Consider the following 17,301-nt stretch of genomic DNA (forward strand, 5'->3'; position numbering starts at 1 on the left):
AGGGAGTGGGATTGTGTACCAGGCTCTCAGGGAGTGGGATTGTGTACTGAGCTCTCGGGGAGTGGGATTGTGTACCAGGCTCTCAGGGAGTGGGATTGTGTACTGAGCTCTCGGGGAGTGGGATTGTGTACCAGGCTCTCAGGGAGTGGGATTGTGTACTGAGCTCTCAGGGAGTGGGATTGTGTACCAGGCTCTCAGGGAGTGGGATTGTGTACTGAGCTCTCGGGGAGTGGGATTGTGTACCGGGCTCTCAGGGAGTGGGATTGTGTACCAGGCTCTCAGGGAGTGGGATTGTGTACTGAGCTCTCGGGGAGTGGGATTGTGTACCAGGCTCTCGGGCAGTGGGATTGTGTACCAGGCTCTGAGGGAGTGGGATTGTGTACCAGGCTCTCAGGGAGTGGGATTGTGTACTGAGCTCTCGGGGAGTGGGATTGTGTACCAGGCTCTCGGGCAGTGGGATTGTGTACTGAGCTCCTGGGGAGTGGGATTGTGTACCAGGCTCTCAGGGAGTGGGATTGTGCACTGGGCTCTCCGGGAGTGGGATTGCGTGCCGGGCTCTCGGGGAGTGGGATTGTGTACTGGGCTCTCGGGGAGTGGGATTGTGTACCGGGCTCTCGGGGAATGGGATAGGGTACTGGCCTCTCGAGGAGTGGGACTGGGTACCGGACTCTCGGGGAGTGGGATAGGGTACTGGGCTTTCGAAGAGTGGGACTGGGTACTGGGCTCTTGAGGAGTGGGATTGTGTACTAAAGTCTTGGGGAGTGGGATTGAGTTCAAGGATCTTGGGGAGTGAGATTGGGTACGGAGCTCTCAGGGAGTGGGATTGAGTACTGAACTCTCAGGGAGTGGGATTGTTGTCCAAGCTCTCAGGGAACGGGATTGGGTTCCGGGCTGTAGGAGAGTGGGATTGACTACAGAGCTCTAAGTGTGTGGTATTGGGGTACTGAGCTCCAAGGGAAGGGAATTGGGTACTGAGCTCGCGGGGAGTCAGATTGGGTACTGAGCTCTCGGGAAATGTGATTGGGTACTGAGCTCAATCCCACTCCCACTCCTCGAGAGCCCAGTACCCTATCCCACTCCCCGAGAGTCCGGTACCCAGTCCCACTCCTCGAGAGCCCGGTACCCTATCCCACTCCCTGAGAGTCCGGTACCCAGTCCCACTCCCCGAGAATCCGGTACACAATCCCATTCCCTGGGAGCTCGGTACACAATCCCACTCCCCGGGAGCCTGGTACCCAGTCCCACTCCCTGAGAGTCCGGTACACAATCCCACTCCCTGGGAGCTCGGTACTCAATCCCACTCCCTGGGAGCTCGGTACACAATCCCACTCCCAGGGAGCTCGGTACACAATCCCACTCCGCGGGAGCTCAGTACACAATCCCACTCCCCGAGAGCCCAGTACACAATCGCACTCCCCGAGAGCCCAGTACACAATCGCACTCCCCGAGAGTGTACTGAGCTCTCGGGGAGTGCGATTGTGTACTAGGATCTCGGGGAGTGAGATTGGGTACGGAGCTCTCAGGGAGTGGGATTGAGTACTGAACTCTCAGGGAGTGGGATTGTTGTCCAAGCTCTCAGGGAACGGGATTGGGTTCCGGGCTGTAGGAGAGTGGGATTGACTACAGAGCTCTAAGTGTGTGGTATTGGGGTACTGAGCTCCAAGGGAAGGGAATTGGGTACTGAGCTCGCGGGGAGTCAGATTGGGTACTGAGCTCTCGGGAAATGTGATTGGGTACTGAGCTCTCGGGGGAGTGGGATTGTGTACTGAGCACTTGGGGAATGGTATTGGGTACTGCGCTCTTGGGGAGTTGGATTGTGTACTGAGCTCTCAGAGAATGGGATTGCGTACTGGGCTGTCGGAGAGTGGGATCGTCTACTGACCTCTAAGGGAGTGGTATTGGGTACTGAGCTCTTGGGGAGTGGGATTCGGAACCGGGTTCTCGGGGAGTGGGAGTGGGTACCGAGCTCTTGGGGAGTGGGATAGGGTACTGAGCTCTAAGGTTGTGGTATTGGGTACCAGACTCTCAGGAAGTGGGATTGGGCACCCAGCTCTTGGAGAGTAGGATTGCATACCAGGCTCTCGGGGAGTGGGATTGAGTCTGGGCTCTGGAGGAGTGTCATTGTGTACTGGGCTCTAGAGGGGTGGGATTGAGAACTGGGCTCTCGGGGAGTGGGTTTGGGTACTGGGGATTTGGGGAGTGGGATTGGGTCCTGAGCTCTCGGGGAGTGGGACTGGGTACTGGGCTCACAGGGACTGGGATTGGCTACTGGGCTGTCGGGGAGTGGGATTGGGTACTGGGGATTTGGGAAGTGGGATTGGGTACTGAGCTCCCGGGAGTGGGACTGGTACAGGGCTCTCGGGAAGTGGGATTGAGTACTGGGCTAACGGGGAGTGGGAGTGGGTACTGAGCTCTCAGGGAATGGGATTGGGTCCAGTGCTGTCGGGGAATGGGATTGGGTACTGAGCTCTCAGGGAGTGGGATTGTGTACCAGGCTCTCGGGGAATGGGATTGTGTACTGGGCTCTCAGGGAGTGGGATTGTGTACGAGGCTCTCAGGGAGTGGGATTGTGTACTGAGCTCTCAGGGAGTGGGATTGTGTATCGGGCTCTCGGGGAGTGCGATTGTGTACTGGGCTCTCAGGGAGTGGGATTGTGTCCCGGGCTCTCGGGGAGTGGGATTGTGTACCTAGCTCTTGGGGAGTGGGATTGTGTACTGGGCTCTCAAGGAGTGGGATTGTGTACCAGGCTCTCAAGGAGTGGGATTGTGTACTGAGCTCCCGGGGAGTGGGATTGTGTACTGGGCTCTCGGGCAGTGGGATTGTGTACCGGGCTCTGAGGGAGTGGGATTGTGTACCAGGCTCTCGAGGAGTGGGATTGTGTACTGGGCTCTCGGGGAGTGCGATTGTGTACTGAGCTCTCAGGGAGGGGGATTGTGTACCAGGCTCTCAGGGAATGGGATTGTGTACCGGGCTCTCGTGGAGTGGGATTGTGTACCGGGCTCTCAGGGAATGGGATTGTATACCGGGCTCTCAGGGCGTGGGATTGTGTACTGAACTCTCGGGGAGTGCGATTGTGTACTGGGCTCTCGGGGAGTGCGATTGTGTACTGGGCTCTCAGGGAGTGGGATTGTGTACCGGGCTCTCGGAGAGTGGGATTCTGTACCAAGCTCTCGGGGAGTGGAATTGTGCACTGGGCTCCCGGGGAGTGGGATTGTGTACCAGGCTCTCAGGGAGTGGGATTGTGTACTGAGCTCTCAGGGAGTGGGATTGTGTACCGGGGTCTCGGGGAGTGGGATTGTGTACTGGGCTCTCAGGGAGTGGGATTGTGTACCGGGCTCTTGGAGAGTGGGATTGTGTACCAGGCTCTCGGGGAGTGGGATTGTGTACTGGGCTCCCGGGGAGTGGGATTGTGTACCAGGATGTCAGGGAGTGGGATTGTGTACTGAGCTCTCAGTGAGTGGGATTGTGTACCAGGCTCTCGGGGAGTGGGATTGTGTACCGGGCTCTCGGGGAGTGGGATTGTGTACTGTGCTCTCAGGGAATGGGATTGTGTACTGGGCTCTCGGTGAGTGGGATTGTTTACCAGGCTCTCGGGGAGTGGGATTGTGTACTGAGCTCCCGGGGAGTGCGATTGTGTACTGGGCTCTCAGGGAGTGGGATTGTGTACCGGGCTCTCGGGGATTGGGATTGTGTACTGAGCTCTCGGGGAGTGGGATTTTGTACCCGGCTCTCGGGGAGTGGCATTGTGTACTGAACTCCCGGGGAGTGGGATTGTGTACTGGGCTCTCGGGGAGTGGGATTGTGTACCGGGCTCTTGGAGAGTGGGATTGTGTACCGGACTCTCGGGGAGTGGGACTGGGTATGGGTACCAGGCTCTCGAGGAGTGGGTTTGTGTACCGGACTCTCGGGGAGTGGGACTGGGTACCGGACTCTCGGGGAGTGGGACTGTGTACGGACTCTCGGGTAGTGGGACTGGGTACCGGGCTCTCGAGGAGTGGGACTGGGTACCGGACTCTCGGGGAATGGGATAGGGTACTGGGCTCTCGAGGAGTGGGACTGGGTACCGGACTCTCGGGGAGTGGGATAGGGTAACTGGGCTTTTGAAGAGTGGGACTGGGTACTGGGCTCTTGAGGAGTGCGATTTAGTACTGAGCACTTGGGGAATGGTATTGGGTACTGCGCTCTTGGGGAGTTGGATTGTGTACTGAGCTCTCAGCGAGTGGGATTGTGTACCGGGCTCTCGGGGAGTGGGATTGTGTACTGGGCTCTCAGGGAATGGGATTGTGTACTGGGCTCTCGGGGAGTGGGATTGTGTACTGAGCTCCCGGGGAGTGCGATTGTGTACTGGGCTCTCAGGGAGTGCGATTGTGTACTGGGCTCTCAGGGAGTGGGATTGTGTACCGGGCTCTCGGGGAGTGGGATTGTGTACCGGGCTCTCGGGGAGTGGGATTGTGTACTGGGCTCTCGGGGAGTGGGATAGTTTACCGGGATCTCGGGGAGTGGGATTGTGTACTGAGCTCTTTGGGAGTGGGATTGGGTACTGAGCTCCCGGGAGTGGGACTGGGTACAGGGCTCTCGGGAAGAGGGATTGAGTACTAGGCTCACGGGGAGTGGGAGTGGGTACTGAGCTCTCGAGGAGTGGGTTTGGGTACTGTGCTGTCAGGGAATGGGATTGGGTACTGGGCTCGAGGGGAGTATGATTGGTTACTGACCTCGCGGGGATTGGGATTGGGTACAGAACTCTCGAGGAGTGCGATTGAGTACTGGGCTCTCGGGGAGTAGGATTGGGTGCTGAGCTCTCAGGGAGTGGGATTGGGTACAGTGCTGTCGGGGAATGGGCTTGGGTACTGAGCTCTCGGTGATTGGGATTGGGTACTGAGCTTTAAGGGAGTGAGATTCAGTACTGGGGTCTTTGTTAGTGGGATTGTGTACTGAGGTCTCGGAGTGGGATTGGATAGTGAACTCGCGGTGAATGGGATTGGGATTGTACAGAGCTCTCAGGGAATGAGATTGGGTATTGAGCCCTCCGGGGTGGGATTGGCTACTGAGCTCTCAGGGAGTGGGATTGGGTACCAAGATCTTTGGGAGTGGTATTGGTACCGAGCTCTTGGGAAGTAGTATTGGGTACCAGACTCTCAGCAAGTGGGATTGGGTATCCGCTCTCAGGGAGTGGGATTGTGTTCTGAGCTCCCGGGGAGTGCGATTGAGTACTGGGCTCTCGGGGAATAGATTGGGTACTGAGCTCTCGGGGAGCGGGACGGGGTACAGTGCTGTTGGAGAGTGGGTTTGGGTACTGAGCTCTCTGGGATTGGGAATGGGTACTGAGCTTTAAGGGAGTTGGATTGAGTACTGGAGTCTTGAGGAGTGGGATTGTGTACTGAGCTCTCAGGGATTATGTACTGAGGTGTCGGGGAGTGGTATTGGGTACTGAGGTTTTGGGGAGTGGGATTGGATACTGAGCTCTCGGTGAGTGGGATTGGGTACGGAGCTGTTGGGGAGTGGGATTGGGTACTAACATCTAAGGGAGTGGGATTGTGTACTGAGCTCTCAGAAGTGGGATTGGCTACTGAGTTCTTGGGGAGTGGTACTGGGGACAGCTGTATTGGGTTCCAGACTCTCAGGAAGTGGGATTGGGTGTCCGCTCTCAGGGAGTGGGATTGTGTACTGAGCTCCCAGGAAGTGGGATTGTGTGCTGAGCTCCCAGCAAGTGGGATTGTGTGCTGATCTCTCAGGGAGTGGGATTGTGTGCTGAGCTCTCAGGGAGTGGGATTGTGTGCTGAGCTCTCAGGGGGTGGGATTGGGTACTGAGCCTTCTGGGAGTGGGATTTGCTACTGAGCCTTCGGGGAGTTGGATTGGCTACTGAGCTCTCGGGGAATGTGATTTGGTACAGGTCTCTCAGGGAGTGGGATTTTGTACTGGACTCTCGGGGAGTGGGATTGTGTACTGAGCTATCAGGGAGTGGGATTGGGTTCTGAGCCCTCGTGGAGTGGGATTGTGTACTGAGCTCTCAGGGAATGGGATTGGGTACTGGGCTCGAGGGGAGTGGGATTGGGTACTGAGCTCCTGGTAGTGGAACTGGGTACTGGGCTCTCGGGGAGTGGGATTGGGTACTGAGCTCTAAGTGTGTGAGATTGAGTACTGGGGTCTTGGGGAGTGGGATTGTGTACTGAGCTCTCAGGGATTGGGAGTGGGTACTGGGCTCACAGGGAGTGGGATTGGGTACTGGGCTCTCGGGGAGTGGGATTGGGTACTGAGCACCTGGTAGTGGGACTGGGTACATGGCTCTTGGGAAGTGGGATTGAGTACTGGGCTCACGGGGAGTGGCATTGGGTACTGAGCTCTAAGGGTGTGAGGAGAAAGTGAGGACTGCAGATGCTGGAGATCAGAGCTGAAAATATGTTGCTGGAAAAGCGCAGCAGGTCAGGCAGCATCCAAGGAACAGGAGAATCAACGTTTCGGGCATAAGCCCTTCTTCAGGAATCTGGGAGTGGGATTGGGTACTGAGCTCTCGGGGAATGTGATTTGGTACAGGGCTTTCAGGGAGTGAGATTTAGTACTGGACTCTCGGGGAGTGGGATTGTGTACTGAGGTCTCAGGGAGTGGGATTGGGTACTGAGCCCTCGTGGAGTGGGATTGGGTACTGAGCCCTCGTGGAGTGGGATTGTGTACTGAGCTCTCAGGGAATGGAATTGGGTACTGGGCTCGAGGGGAGTATGATTGGGTACTGATCTCTCAGGGAGTGGGATTGGGTACTGAGCTCCTGGTAGTGGAACTGGGTACTGAGATCTCGGGGAGTGGGATTGGGTACTGAGCTCTCGGGGAGTGGGAGTGGGTACTGGGCTCACAGGGAGTGGGATTGGGTACTGAGCACCTGGTAGTGGGACTGGGTACATGGCTCTTGGGAAGTGGGATTGAGTACTGGGCTCACGGGGAGTGGCATTGGGTACTGAGCTCTAAGGGTGTGAGGAGAAAGTGAGGACTGCAGATGCTGGAGATCAGAGCTGAAAATGTGTTGCTGGAAAAGCGCAGCAGGTCAGGCAGCATCCAAGGAACAGGAGAATCGACGTTTCGGGCATAAGCCCTTCTTCAGGAATCTGGGAGTGGGATTGGGTACTGAGCTCTCGGGGAGTGGGACTGGGTACAGTGCTGTCGGGGAGTGGGATTGGGTACTGAGCTCTCGGGGAGTGGGATTCGGTGCTGAGCTTTAAGGGAGTGAGATTGAGTACGGGGGGGTCTTTGTGAGTGGGATTGTGTAATGAGCTCTTGGGGATTGTATACTGAGGTCTCGGTGAGCGGTTTTGGGTACTGAGCTCTCAAGGAGTGGGATTGGGTACCGGGCTTTCGAGGAGTGGGATTGGGTACCGGGCTCTTGAGGAGTGGGATTGGGTACCGGGGATTTGGGAAGTGGGATTGGGTCCTGAGCTCTCGGTGAGTGGGACTGGGTACTGTGCTGTTGGAGAGTGGGATTGGGTACTGAGCTCACGGGAGTGGGACTGGGCAGGGCTGTCGGGGAGTGGGATTGGGGTACTGGGCTCTCAGGGAGTGGGATTGGGTACTGAGCTCTCGAGTGGGTTTGGGTACTGAGCTCTTGGGGAGTGGGACTGGTACAGTGCTGTCGGGGAGTGGGATTGAGTACTGAGCTCTCGGGGAGTAGGATTGGGTACTAAGCTTTAAGGGAGTGAGATTGAGTACTGGGGTCTTTGTGAGTGGGATTGTATACTGTGCTCTCGGGGTGTGGTTTTGGGTACTGAGGTCTTGGGGAGTGGGGTTGGATACTGAGCTCTCGAGGATTGGGATTGGGTACTGAGCTCTCAAGGAGTGGGATTGGGTACTGAGCTCTCGAGGAGTGGGATTGGGTACTAGGCTCTCGAGGAGTGGGATTGGGTACCGGGCCCTTGAGGAGTGGGATTGGGTACCGGGCTCTCGAGGAGTGGGACTGGGTACCGGGCTCTCGAGGAGTGGGACTGGGTACCGGGCTCTCGAGGAGTGGGCCTGGGTACCGGGCTCTCGAGGAGTGGGACTGGGTACCAGGTTCTCGAGGTGTGGGATTGGGTACCAGGTTCTCGAGGAGTGGGATTGGGTACTAGGGTCTTGGGGAGTGGGATTGAGTACTGAGTTCTCAGGGAGTGGGATTGTTGACCAAGCTCTCAGGGAGTGGGATTAGTTTCCGGGCTGTGGGAGAGTGAGTTTGACTACAGAGCTCTAAGTGGATGGTATTAGGGTACTGAGCTCCAAGGGAGGGGAATTGGGTACTGAGCTCGCGGGGAGTCAGATTGGGTACTGAGCTCTCGGGGGTGTGGGATTGTGTACTGAGCACTTGGGGAATGGCATTGGGTACTGCGCTCTTGGGGAGTTGGATTGTGTACTGAGCTCTCAGAGAGTGGGATTGGGTACCGGGCTGTCGAAGAGTGGGGTTATCTACTGACCTCTAAGGGAGTGGTATTGGGTACTGAGCTCTTGGGGAGTGGGATTTGGAGCTGAGCTCTCGGGGAGTGGTATTGGGGAACTGAGCTCTAAGATAGTGGCAATGCGTACCAGACTCTCAGGAAGTGGGATTGGGTATCCAGCTCTCAGGGAGTGGGATTGTGTACTGAGCTCTCAGGGAGTGGATTGGCTACTGAGCTCTCAGGGAGTGGGATTGGCTACTCAGCTCTCGGGAGTGGGATTTGGTACTGGGCTCTTGGGGAGTGGGATTGGCAACTGAGCTCACAGGGAGTGGGATTGGATACTAAACTCTCGGGAGTGGGATTGGGATTGTGTACTGAGCTCTCAGGGAGTGAGATTGGGTACTGAGCCCTTGGGAGTGGTATTGGGGACCGAGCTCTTAGGGAGTGGGATTGGGTATCGAGCTCTTTGGGAGTGGGATTGGAGACTGAGCTCGAAGGTAGTGGTGTTGGATACCAAGCTGTTGGGGAGTGGTATTGGGGACTGAGTTGTAAGGTAGCGGCATTGGGTACCAGATCCTCAGGGAGTGGGATTGTGTACTGAGCTCTCAGGGCATGGGATTCTGTACTGAGCCCTCGGGGAGTGGGATTGGGTACTGAGCCCTTGGGGAGTGGGATTGGCTACTGAGCTCTCGGAGTGCGATTTGGTACTCGGCTCTCGGGGAGTGCGATTTGGTACTCGGCTCTCGGGAAGTGCGATTTGGTACTGGGCTCTCGGGGAGTGGGATTGGCTACTGAGCTCTCGGGAAGTGGATTGAGCACTGGGCTTGAGGGAAGTATGATTGGCTATTGATCTCTCAGGGAGTGGGATTGGGTACTGAGCTCCTGGTAGTGGGACTGGATACAGGGCTCTCAGGAAGTGGGATTGAGTACTGGGCTCACGGGGAGTGGCATTGGGTACTGAGCTCTCAGGGAATGGGATTGGCTACTGAGCTCTCAGGGAGTGGGATTGGGTACCAAGCTCTTTGGGAGTGGTATTGGAGACTGATCTTGAAGGTAGTGGTATTGGGTACCGAGCTCTTGGGAAGTGGTATTGGGGACTGAACTGTAAGGTAGTGGTATTGGGTACCAGACTCTCAGCAAGTGGGATTGGGTATCCGCTCTCAGAGACTGGGATTGTGTACTGAGCTCTCGGGGAGTGGGATTGTGGACTGAGCTCTCGGGGAGTGGTAGTGGGTACTGGGCTCACAGGGAGTGAGATTGGGTACTGGGCTCTCGGGGAGTGGGATTGGGTCCTGGGGATTTGGGGAGTGGGATTGGGTCCTGAGCTCTTGGGGAGTGGGACTGGGTACTGAGCTCTCAGGGAGTGGGATTGGGTACCGAGCTCTTGGGGAGTGGGATTGGGGACTGAACTGTAAGGTAGTGGTATTGGGTACCAGACTCTCAGCAAGTGGGATTGGGTATCCGCTCTCAGGGAGTGGGATCGTGGACTGAGCTCTCGGGGAGTGGGATTGTGGACTGAGCTCTCGGGGAGTGGGATTGTGGACTGAGCTCTCGGGAAGTGGTAGTGGGTACTGGGCTCACAGGGAGTGTGATTGGGTACTGGGCTTTCGGGGAGTGGGATTGGGTACTGGGGATTTGGGGAGTGGGATTGGGTCCTGAGCTCTCGGGGAGTGGGACTGGGTACAGGGCTCTCGGGGAGTGCGATTTGGTACTGGGCTCTTGGGGAGTGGGATTGGCTACTGAGCTCTCGAGGAGTGGGATTGGGTACTGACCTGTAAGGGAATGGGATTGTGTACTGAGCTATCAGGGAGTTGGATTGGATACTGAGCCCTCGAGGAGTGGGATTGGGTACTGAGCTCGAGGGAAGTATGATTGGCTATTGATCTCTCAGGGAGTGGGATTGGGTACTGAGCTCCTGGTAGTGGGACTGGGTACAGGGCTCTCGGGAAGTGGGATTGAGTACTGGGCTCACGGGGAGTGGGATTGGGTACTGTGCTCTCAGGGAATGGGATTGGCTACTGAGCTCCCGGGGAGTGGGTTTGGGTACTGAGCTCTCGGGGAGTGGGATTGGGTACTGAAGTCTTGGGGAGTGGGTCTGGGTACAGGGCTCTCGGGGAATGAGATTGGATACTGAGCTCTAAGGGTGTGAGATTGAGTACTGGGGTCTTGGGGAGTTGGTTTGTGGACTGAGCTCTCTGGGAGTGGGAGTGGGTACTCGGCTCACAGGGAGTGAGACTGGGTACTGGAGATTTGGGGATTAGGATTGAGTACTGGGGATTTGGGGAGTGGGATTGGGTCCTGAGCTCTCGGGGAGTGGGACTGGGCACTGAGCTTTAATGGAGTGAGATTGAGTACTGGGGTCTTTGTGAGTGCGATTGTGTACTGAGCTCTCGGGGATTGTATACTGAGGTCTCGGGGAGTGGTTTTGGATACTGAGGTCTCGGGGAGTGGGATTGGGTACTGACCTCTGACCTCTAAGGGAGTGGGATTGTGTACTGAGCTCTCGAGGAGTGGGATTGGGTACTGAGCTCTCGGGGAGTGGGATTGGCTACTGAGCTCTCTTGTAGTGGGATTGGGTAACGAGCTCTTGGAGAGTGGTATTGGAGACTGAGCTGTAAGGTAGTGGTATTGGGTACCAGACTCTCAGGGAGTGGGATTGTTGTCCGAATTCTCAGGGAGTGAGATTGTGTACTGAGATCCCAGGGTGTGCAATTGTGTACTGAGCTCTCAGGGAGTGGGATTGGGTACTGAGCCCTCGGGGAGTTAGATTGGCTACTGAGCCCTCAGGGAGTGGAATTGGGTACCGAGCTCTTGGGGAGTGGTATTGGGGACTGAGCTCCAAGGTAGTGATATTGGGTACCAGACTCCCAGGAAGTGGGATTGGGTATCTGGCTCTCAGGGAGTGGGATTGGGTACTGAGCCCTCGGGAGTGGGATTGGCTACTGAGCTCTCGGGGAGTGGGATTTGGCGCTGCGTTTTAAGGGAGTGGGATTTGGTACTGGGCTCTCGGGGGGTGAGATTAGGTACTGAGCTATGAGGGAGTGGGATTGGGTACTGAGACCTCGAGGAGTGGGATTGACTACTGAGCTCTCAGGGAGTGGGATTGGTGACTGAGCTGTTGGGGAGTGGTATTGGGGACTGAGCTGTAAGGTAGTGGCATTGGGTACCAGACTCTCAGGAAGTGGGATTGGGTATCCAGCTGTCAGGGAGTGGGATTGTGTACTGAGCTCTCGGGGAGTGGGATTTGGTACTCGGCTCTCGGGGAGTGGGATTTGGTAGTGGACTCTCGGGGAGTGGGATTGGCTAGTGAGATCTCAGGGAATGGGACTGGGTACCGAGCACTTGGGGAGTGGTATTCGGGGCTGAGCTCGAAGGTAGTGGTATTGGGTACCAGACTCTCAGGAATTGGGATTGGGTATCCAGCTCTCAGGGAGTGGGATTGTGTACTGAGCTCTAAGGGAGGGGGATTGTGTACTGTGCTGAGGTGAGTGGGATTGGGTACTGAGCTCTCGGGGAGTGGGATTGGGTATTGAACTCTTGAGGAGTGGGATTGGGTACTGAGCTGTCGGGGAGTGGGATTGGGTACCGGGCTATTGGGGAGTGGGATTGGGTACGGAGCGCTCTGGGAGTGGGGCTGGGTACTGGGCTCGAGGGCAGAATGATTGGGTACTGACCTCTCGGGGAGTGGGATTGGATACTGAGCTCTCGGGGGTGGGATTGGGGACTGGGTTCTTGGGGAGTGCGATTTGCTACCGGGATATCTGGGAGTGGGATTGGGTACTGAGCTCTTGGAGAGCGGGTTTGGGTACTGTTCCCTTAGGGAATGGAATTGGATACAGGGCTGTCTGGGAGTGGGATTGGATACTGTGCTCTCGGAATGGGATTGAGTACTGAGCTCTCGGAGAGTGGGATTGGGTACTAAGTTCACGGGGAGTGGAATTGATTTCTGAGCTCCTGGGGAGTCGGATTGGGTACTGGGCACTCGGCGTGGAATTGTGTACTCGGCTTTCAGATTAGGATTGTGTACTGAGCTCTCGAGGAGTGGGATTGTGTACCTGGCCCTCTGAGTGGGTTTCGGTACTGAGCTCTAGGGTAGTGGTAGGTGTGGCGTACCAGGCTTTCAGGGAGTAGATTTGAGTACTGGGCTCTCGGGGAGTGGGTTTTGGGTCCTGGGATGTCCAGAGTGTGATTGGGTACTGGGCACTAGGGGAGTGCGTTTGGGTACTGGGCTTTTGGGGAGTGGGATTGTGTACCAGGCTCTCAGGGAGTGGAATTGGGTACCGGGCTATCAGGGAGTGGGATTGGGTACTGAGCTCTCGATGAGTGGGATTGGGTATGGAGCGCTTGGGGAGTGGGATTGGGTACTGGGCTCTCAGGGAGTGAGATTGGGTACTGAGCCCTCGGGAGTGGGATTGGCTACTGAGCTCTCGAGGAGTGGGATTGGGTATGGAGCACTTGGGGAGTGGGATTGGGTACTGGGCTCTCAGGGAGTGAGATTGGGTACTGAGCTCTTAGGGAGGAGGAATTGGGTACTGAGCTGTCGGGGAGTAGGATTGTGTACTGAGCTCTCCGGGAGTGGGATTGTGTACTGAGCTCTCGGGGAGTGGGATTGGGTATGGAGTGCTCGGGAGTGGGATTGGATACCGAGCTCTAAGGGAGTGCGCTGGGTACCGGGCTCCACGGCAGTGGGATTGGGTATTGGCTTCTTGTGGAATGCGATTTGGTACCCAGTTCTTGGGGAATGGGATTGGGTGCTGGTCTCTCAGGGAGTGGGTTTGGTACTGAGCTCTCAGGGAGTCTGATTGGATACCAGGCTCTCAGGGTGTGGGATTGGGCTCCAGGAGAGTTAATTTAGGTACTGTGCTTTGTGGCCTGCATTCTCGGAGAGTGGGTGTTGGGTACTCAGTTCTCAGGGAATGGGGGTTGGGTTCTGAGTTCTCGGAGTGTTTTATTGGATAATAAGGTCTTAGGGAATGAATTTGGGTACCAAGCTGTTGGGGAATGGAATGGAGTACCGAGGTCTGGGGGTGTGGGATGGACTAATGGGCTCTCGGTGAGTGGGATGGTGTCTTGGGCTCTCAGGAATGGGATGGTGTATCTGGCTTTTGGAGAATGGGATGGGATAATGGGCTCTCAGAGAGTGGGATGGGGTCCTGAACTCCAGGGGAATGAGATGAGGTAACTGGCTTTTGGAGAATGGGATGGGATAATGAGCTCCTGGGGAGTGGGATGCGGTCAAGGGCTCTTGGGGAATGGGATGGGGTAACTGGGCTCTCTGAGAGTTGGTTGGGGTAATGGGCTTTCGTGGAGTGGTATAAGGTACTGAGGTCTCAGGGAATGGGATTGGGTCCTGCGCTCATGGGGAGTGGTGCCTCTTAATTCTTGTGGGCATGTTTCTACTCCTCACTGCAGTGCACATGTGAAGCAACAATGTCAGGTGTTTCTGAGCATAATTCGAGATGCACAGCAGAAATTCATATTATGGCAGAAGCAACATATTAATGGGAGGATGAGTTAACCATGTCTGACAAAGGATATTAGGAAGAACATAAAAGCAAAAGAAAAAGCTCTCAATCTAGTGAAGGTTAGTGGGAAGTTTGGGGATTTGAAAGCCTTTAAAAACCAGCAGAGGATAACTAGAACAGCAAAAAGGGTCATGAAGATGAAATACGAGAGTAAGCTAGTTAGTAACATAAAAGAAGATTGCAAGAGTCTTTTTGATAAGTAAAAAGTAAAAGAGTCAATTGGACTGCTGGAACATGAGGCTGGTGAAGTAGAAATGGTGGAGAAACTGAATCAGTTCCTTTGCATCAGTTTTCAGTGGAAGATACCAGCAGCATATTAGAACTTCAAGAAAGTCAGAGGTTAGAGATGAATATCGAGGCCAGGTATAGAAGAAGGTGCTGGCGAAGAGCGGAAAAGTCTGAAGTTGGATAAATCACCAGGACTGGATGAGTTACACCCCAGAGTTCTGAAAGAAATAGCTGAGGAGGTTGTAGAAGCATTGGTAGTGATTTTTCATGAATCACTAGAGTCAGCGACGATATTAGAGGACTGGAAGATGGTAAGTGTATCACCTGTATTTAAGATGAGAGAGAGGCAGAAGAACCCGGAAGCCATCGGCCAGTTAGTCTGACCTCAGTGTTGGTAAGATTTTAACTACTGGCATGGATAAAGGATTGGCTGACTGGCAGAAGGTAAAGAGTAGGAGTGAAGGGGTCTTTTTCAGGATGGCAGCGACTAGTAGAATTTGCAGGGGTCAGTGTTTGGACCACAACTGTTAACATGATACATTAACGATTTGGATAAAGGAACTGAGACCATTGTAGCTAAGTTTGCAGATGACACAAAATAGGTTGAGGGACAGGTAATGTTGAAGCAGGGAGGCTGGAGAAGAAATTTGGATAGGCTAGGCGAATGGGCAAAGTAGTGTCAAATGGAATACAGTGTGGCAAAGTATGAGGTAGGAAGAACAAAGATAGAGACTATTTTCTAAATGCAAAAAAGGCTTCAGAAATCTGAAGGGCAAAAGGATTGGGGAATGTGAGTTCAGGATTCTCTTAAGGTTAACACGCAAGTTCACTTGGCGGTTTGGAAGACAAATGCAATGATGGCATTCATTTTCAAGAAGACTAGAATCCAAGAGCAGGGATGTATTGCTGAAGTTGTATCAGGCTCTGGTCAGACTGCATTTGGAATATTATGAGCAGTTTTAGGATCATATCTAAGGAAAGATTTGCTGATATTGGATTGGGTCCAGAGGAGATTTACAAGAATGATCCCGGTGATGAGTGGCTGAGAATTCAAGGTTCAAACTTGATGGAGTTTAGAAGGATCAAGTGGGATCTGTTTGAAATTTACAGGATACTGAGAGGCCTGGATAGAGTGGACACAGAGATGATGTTTGCTATAGTTGGAGAGACTATGACAGGGGGGCACATCCTTAGGTTAAAGGGATGACTCTTTAGAACTGAGATGAGGAGGAATTGCTTCAGCGAGAGGGTGGTAACACTGTGGAACTATTGCTGGAGAAGGTTGTGGAGGCCGCATCATTGAGTGCATTTTAGACATAGATAGATTCTGGATTAGTAAGGGAATCAAAGAAGAAGGCAGGAGAATGGGATTGTGAAATTTATCAGCCATGATTGAATGGCAGAGGTGACTCAATGGGCTGCATGGCTTAATTCTGCTGCTGCATCTTATGGTCAGTGTTTGGGTCCTTGCTTATCCTGAAACAGATTAATGATCTCGACTTTGAGTACAGGACACTTTTTCAAAATTTGTGGAAGATGCAAAATTTAGAATCATTTTAAAATAAAGAGGGTAATGGACAGGTTGGTGAAAGAGATGATTTGACAACAGATGAAGTTAGTAGAAATGTGATGTAGAACATGGAGAGACAACAGAAAATAAAGGATATGTTTCTCAAGGACATGCTCAGGCAGATGGACCTTGGTGTATATATGCTTTAGTCATTAAAGGTGGCAGAATAGGTTGACAGAGTCATTAATGAAGTGTACAGTATATAAAATTTTATTAATAAAGCCTTAGATTACAAGATTATTTTAAACTTGTGTAACAGTTTGGTTTGGCCTCAACTGCAGTACCACATGCAATTCCAAGCATCAGTCTTCAAGAAATATGTCAAGATATTGGAGAGAGTGCAGAAAAGATTGAAAAGGATGATCCTGGGGATGAGAAACTTGAGTTAACTTTAAAGATTAGAGAAGTTAGGGCTGTTTCTTGGAAGAAATGAAGATTGTGAAGAGATTTGATAAAATGTATTCAAATCATGAAGGACAGAGTAGATAGGTAAAAACTTTTCCTCCTGTTAGAAGAACCGAGACTAAAGGGACACAGATTTAAGGTGAGAAATAGCTCAATGAATCAGTGAAGATGTGAGTAGAATTTTTTTCCAAGCACTGATTGGTTTAGATCTGGAATGTGCTGCTTGAAAATAAAGAGTCAGTTTTGAAGCATTCAGGAAGGAATTGGTTGATTATTTGAACAGGGAGAATGTGCAGAATTATGGAGAACAGACCAGGATATGGCAAAAGGTGCATTGCTTATTTGGAGTCCTGGTTATAGACACAACATGCTGAAAAGCCTCCTGTGCAACACTTTAGTGATTTCATGATGTTATCAGGCAAATTGCAAAGAGTGGGATGGCTGTTCCTGGAACTTAACAGGTAATGAAATCCAACCAGGTTGCTTTTCAGGACACAGTTGTTAGAAAGAGACAATCTACAATTCATTCAGTCCTGAAACAAATATCTGATACTCAGGTGGCTTGTCAGATCAAGACTCTAACCAGTCGGAGGTCTGCGATATTTTCATCCTCTGACAGATTTCCCGACAATTCAGGACAAACTGGTTAACATTTGTTATAAGACCATAAGACATAGGAGTGGAAGTAAGGCCATTCGGCCCATCGAGTACACTCCGCCATTCAATCATGGCTGATGCGCATTTCAGCTCCACTTACCAGCGTTCTCCCCGTAGCCCTTAATTCCTCTAGACAACAAGAATCTATCAATCTCGGCCTTGAAGACATTTAGCGTCCCGGCTTCCACTGCACTAATTATTACTGGGGGTATTACTGGGGGTGGATTGTAGTTTAAAATAAAAACAAATAAATATTCATGTTGATTTTGGTGGTGGGGAGGGCATTCATTTGTGTATGATGACACTTCTGTGTAGAGAAAAAATAGGAAAAACAACCAGCCTTCAGGTCAATGGGATCCAATAAACTTCCTCTTGAGAACGGACACTTCCCTTTCTGATTGGGAACTCAGTGAAAGCTGACGTCCTCTCCCATCTCCTCAGTGTTGACCGTCCACAAGGAACCAGTTTGACAGAATCCACCCCCCCCCCCCCCCCCCCCCCCCCCCCCCCCCCCGCCTCCGGAAAGCC

General features: G+C 53.3%; 1 protein-coding gene across 1 annotated transcript in view; it reads left to right on the forward strand.

Annotated features, from left to right (window-relative positions):
- The first annotated feature begins 3,541 nt into the window (after positions 1-3,541).
- The window catches only part of LOC122555641 (zonadhesin-like), a 71,397-nt gene continuing 57,637 nt past the window's right edge, over positions 3,542-17,301 (forward strand). The window contains exon 1 of the mRNA XM_043701638.1: positions 3,542-3,691. Within this exon, the coding sequence (XP_043557573.1) occupies positions 3,542-3,691 (150 nt within the window). The remainder of the gene's footprint in view (positions 3,692-17,301) is intronic.

Source organism: Chiloscyllium plagiosum, chromosome 13 (assembly GCF_004010195.1).
Source record: "Chiloscyllium plagiosum isolate BGI_BamShark_2017 chromosome 13, ASM401019v2, whole genome shotgun sequence".
Classification (NCBI taxonomy): Eukaryota; Metazoa; Chordata; class Chondrichthyes; order Orectolobiformes; family Hemiscylliidae; genus Chiloscyllium; species Chiloscyllium plagiosum.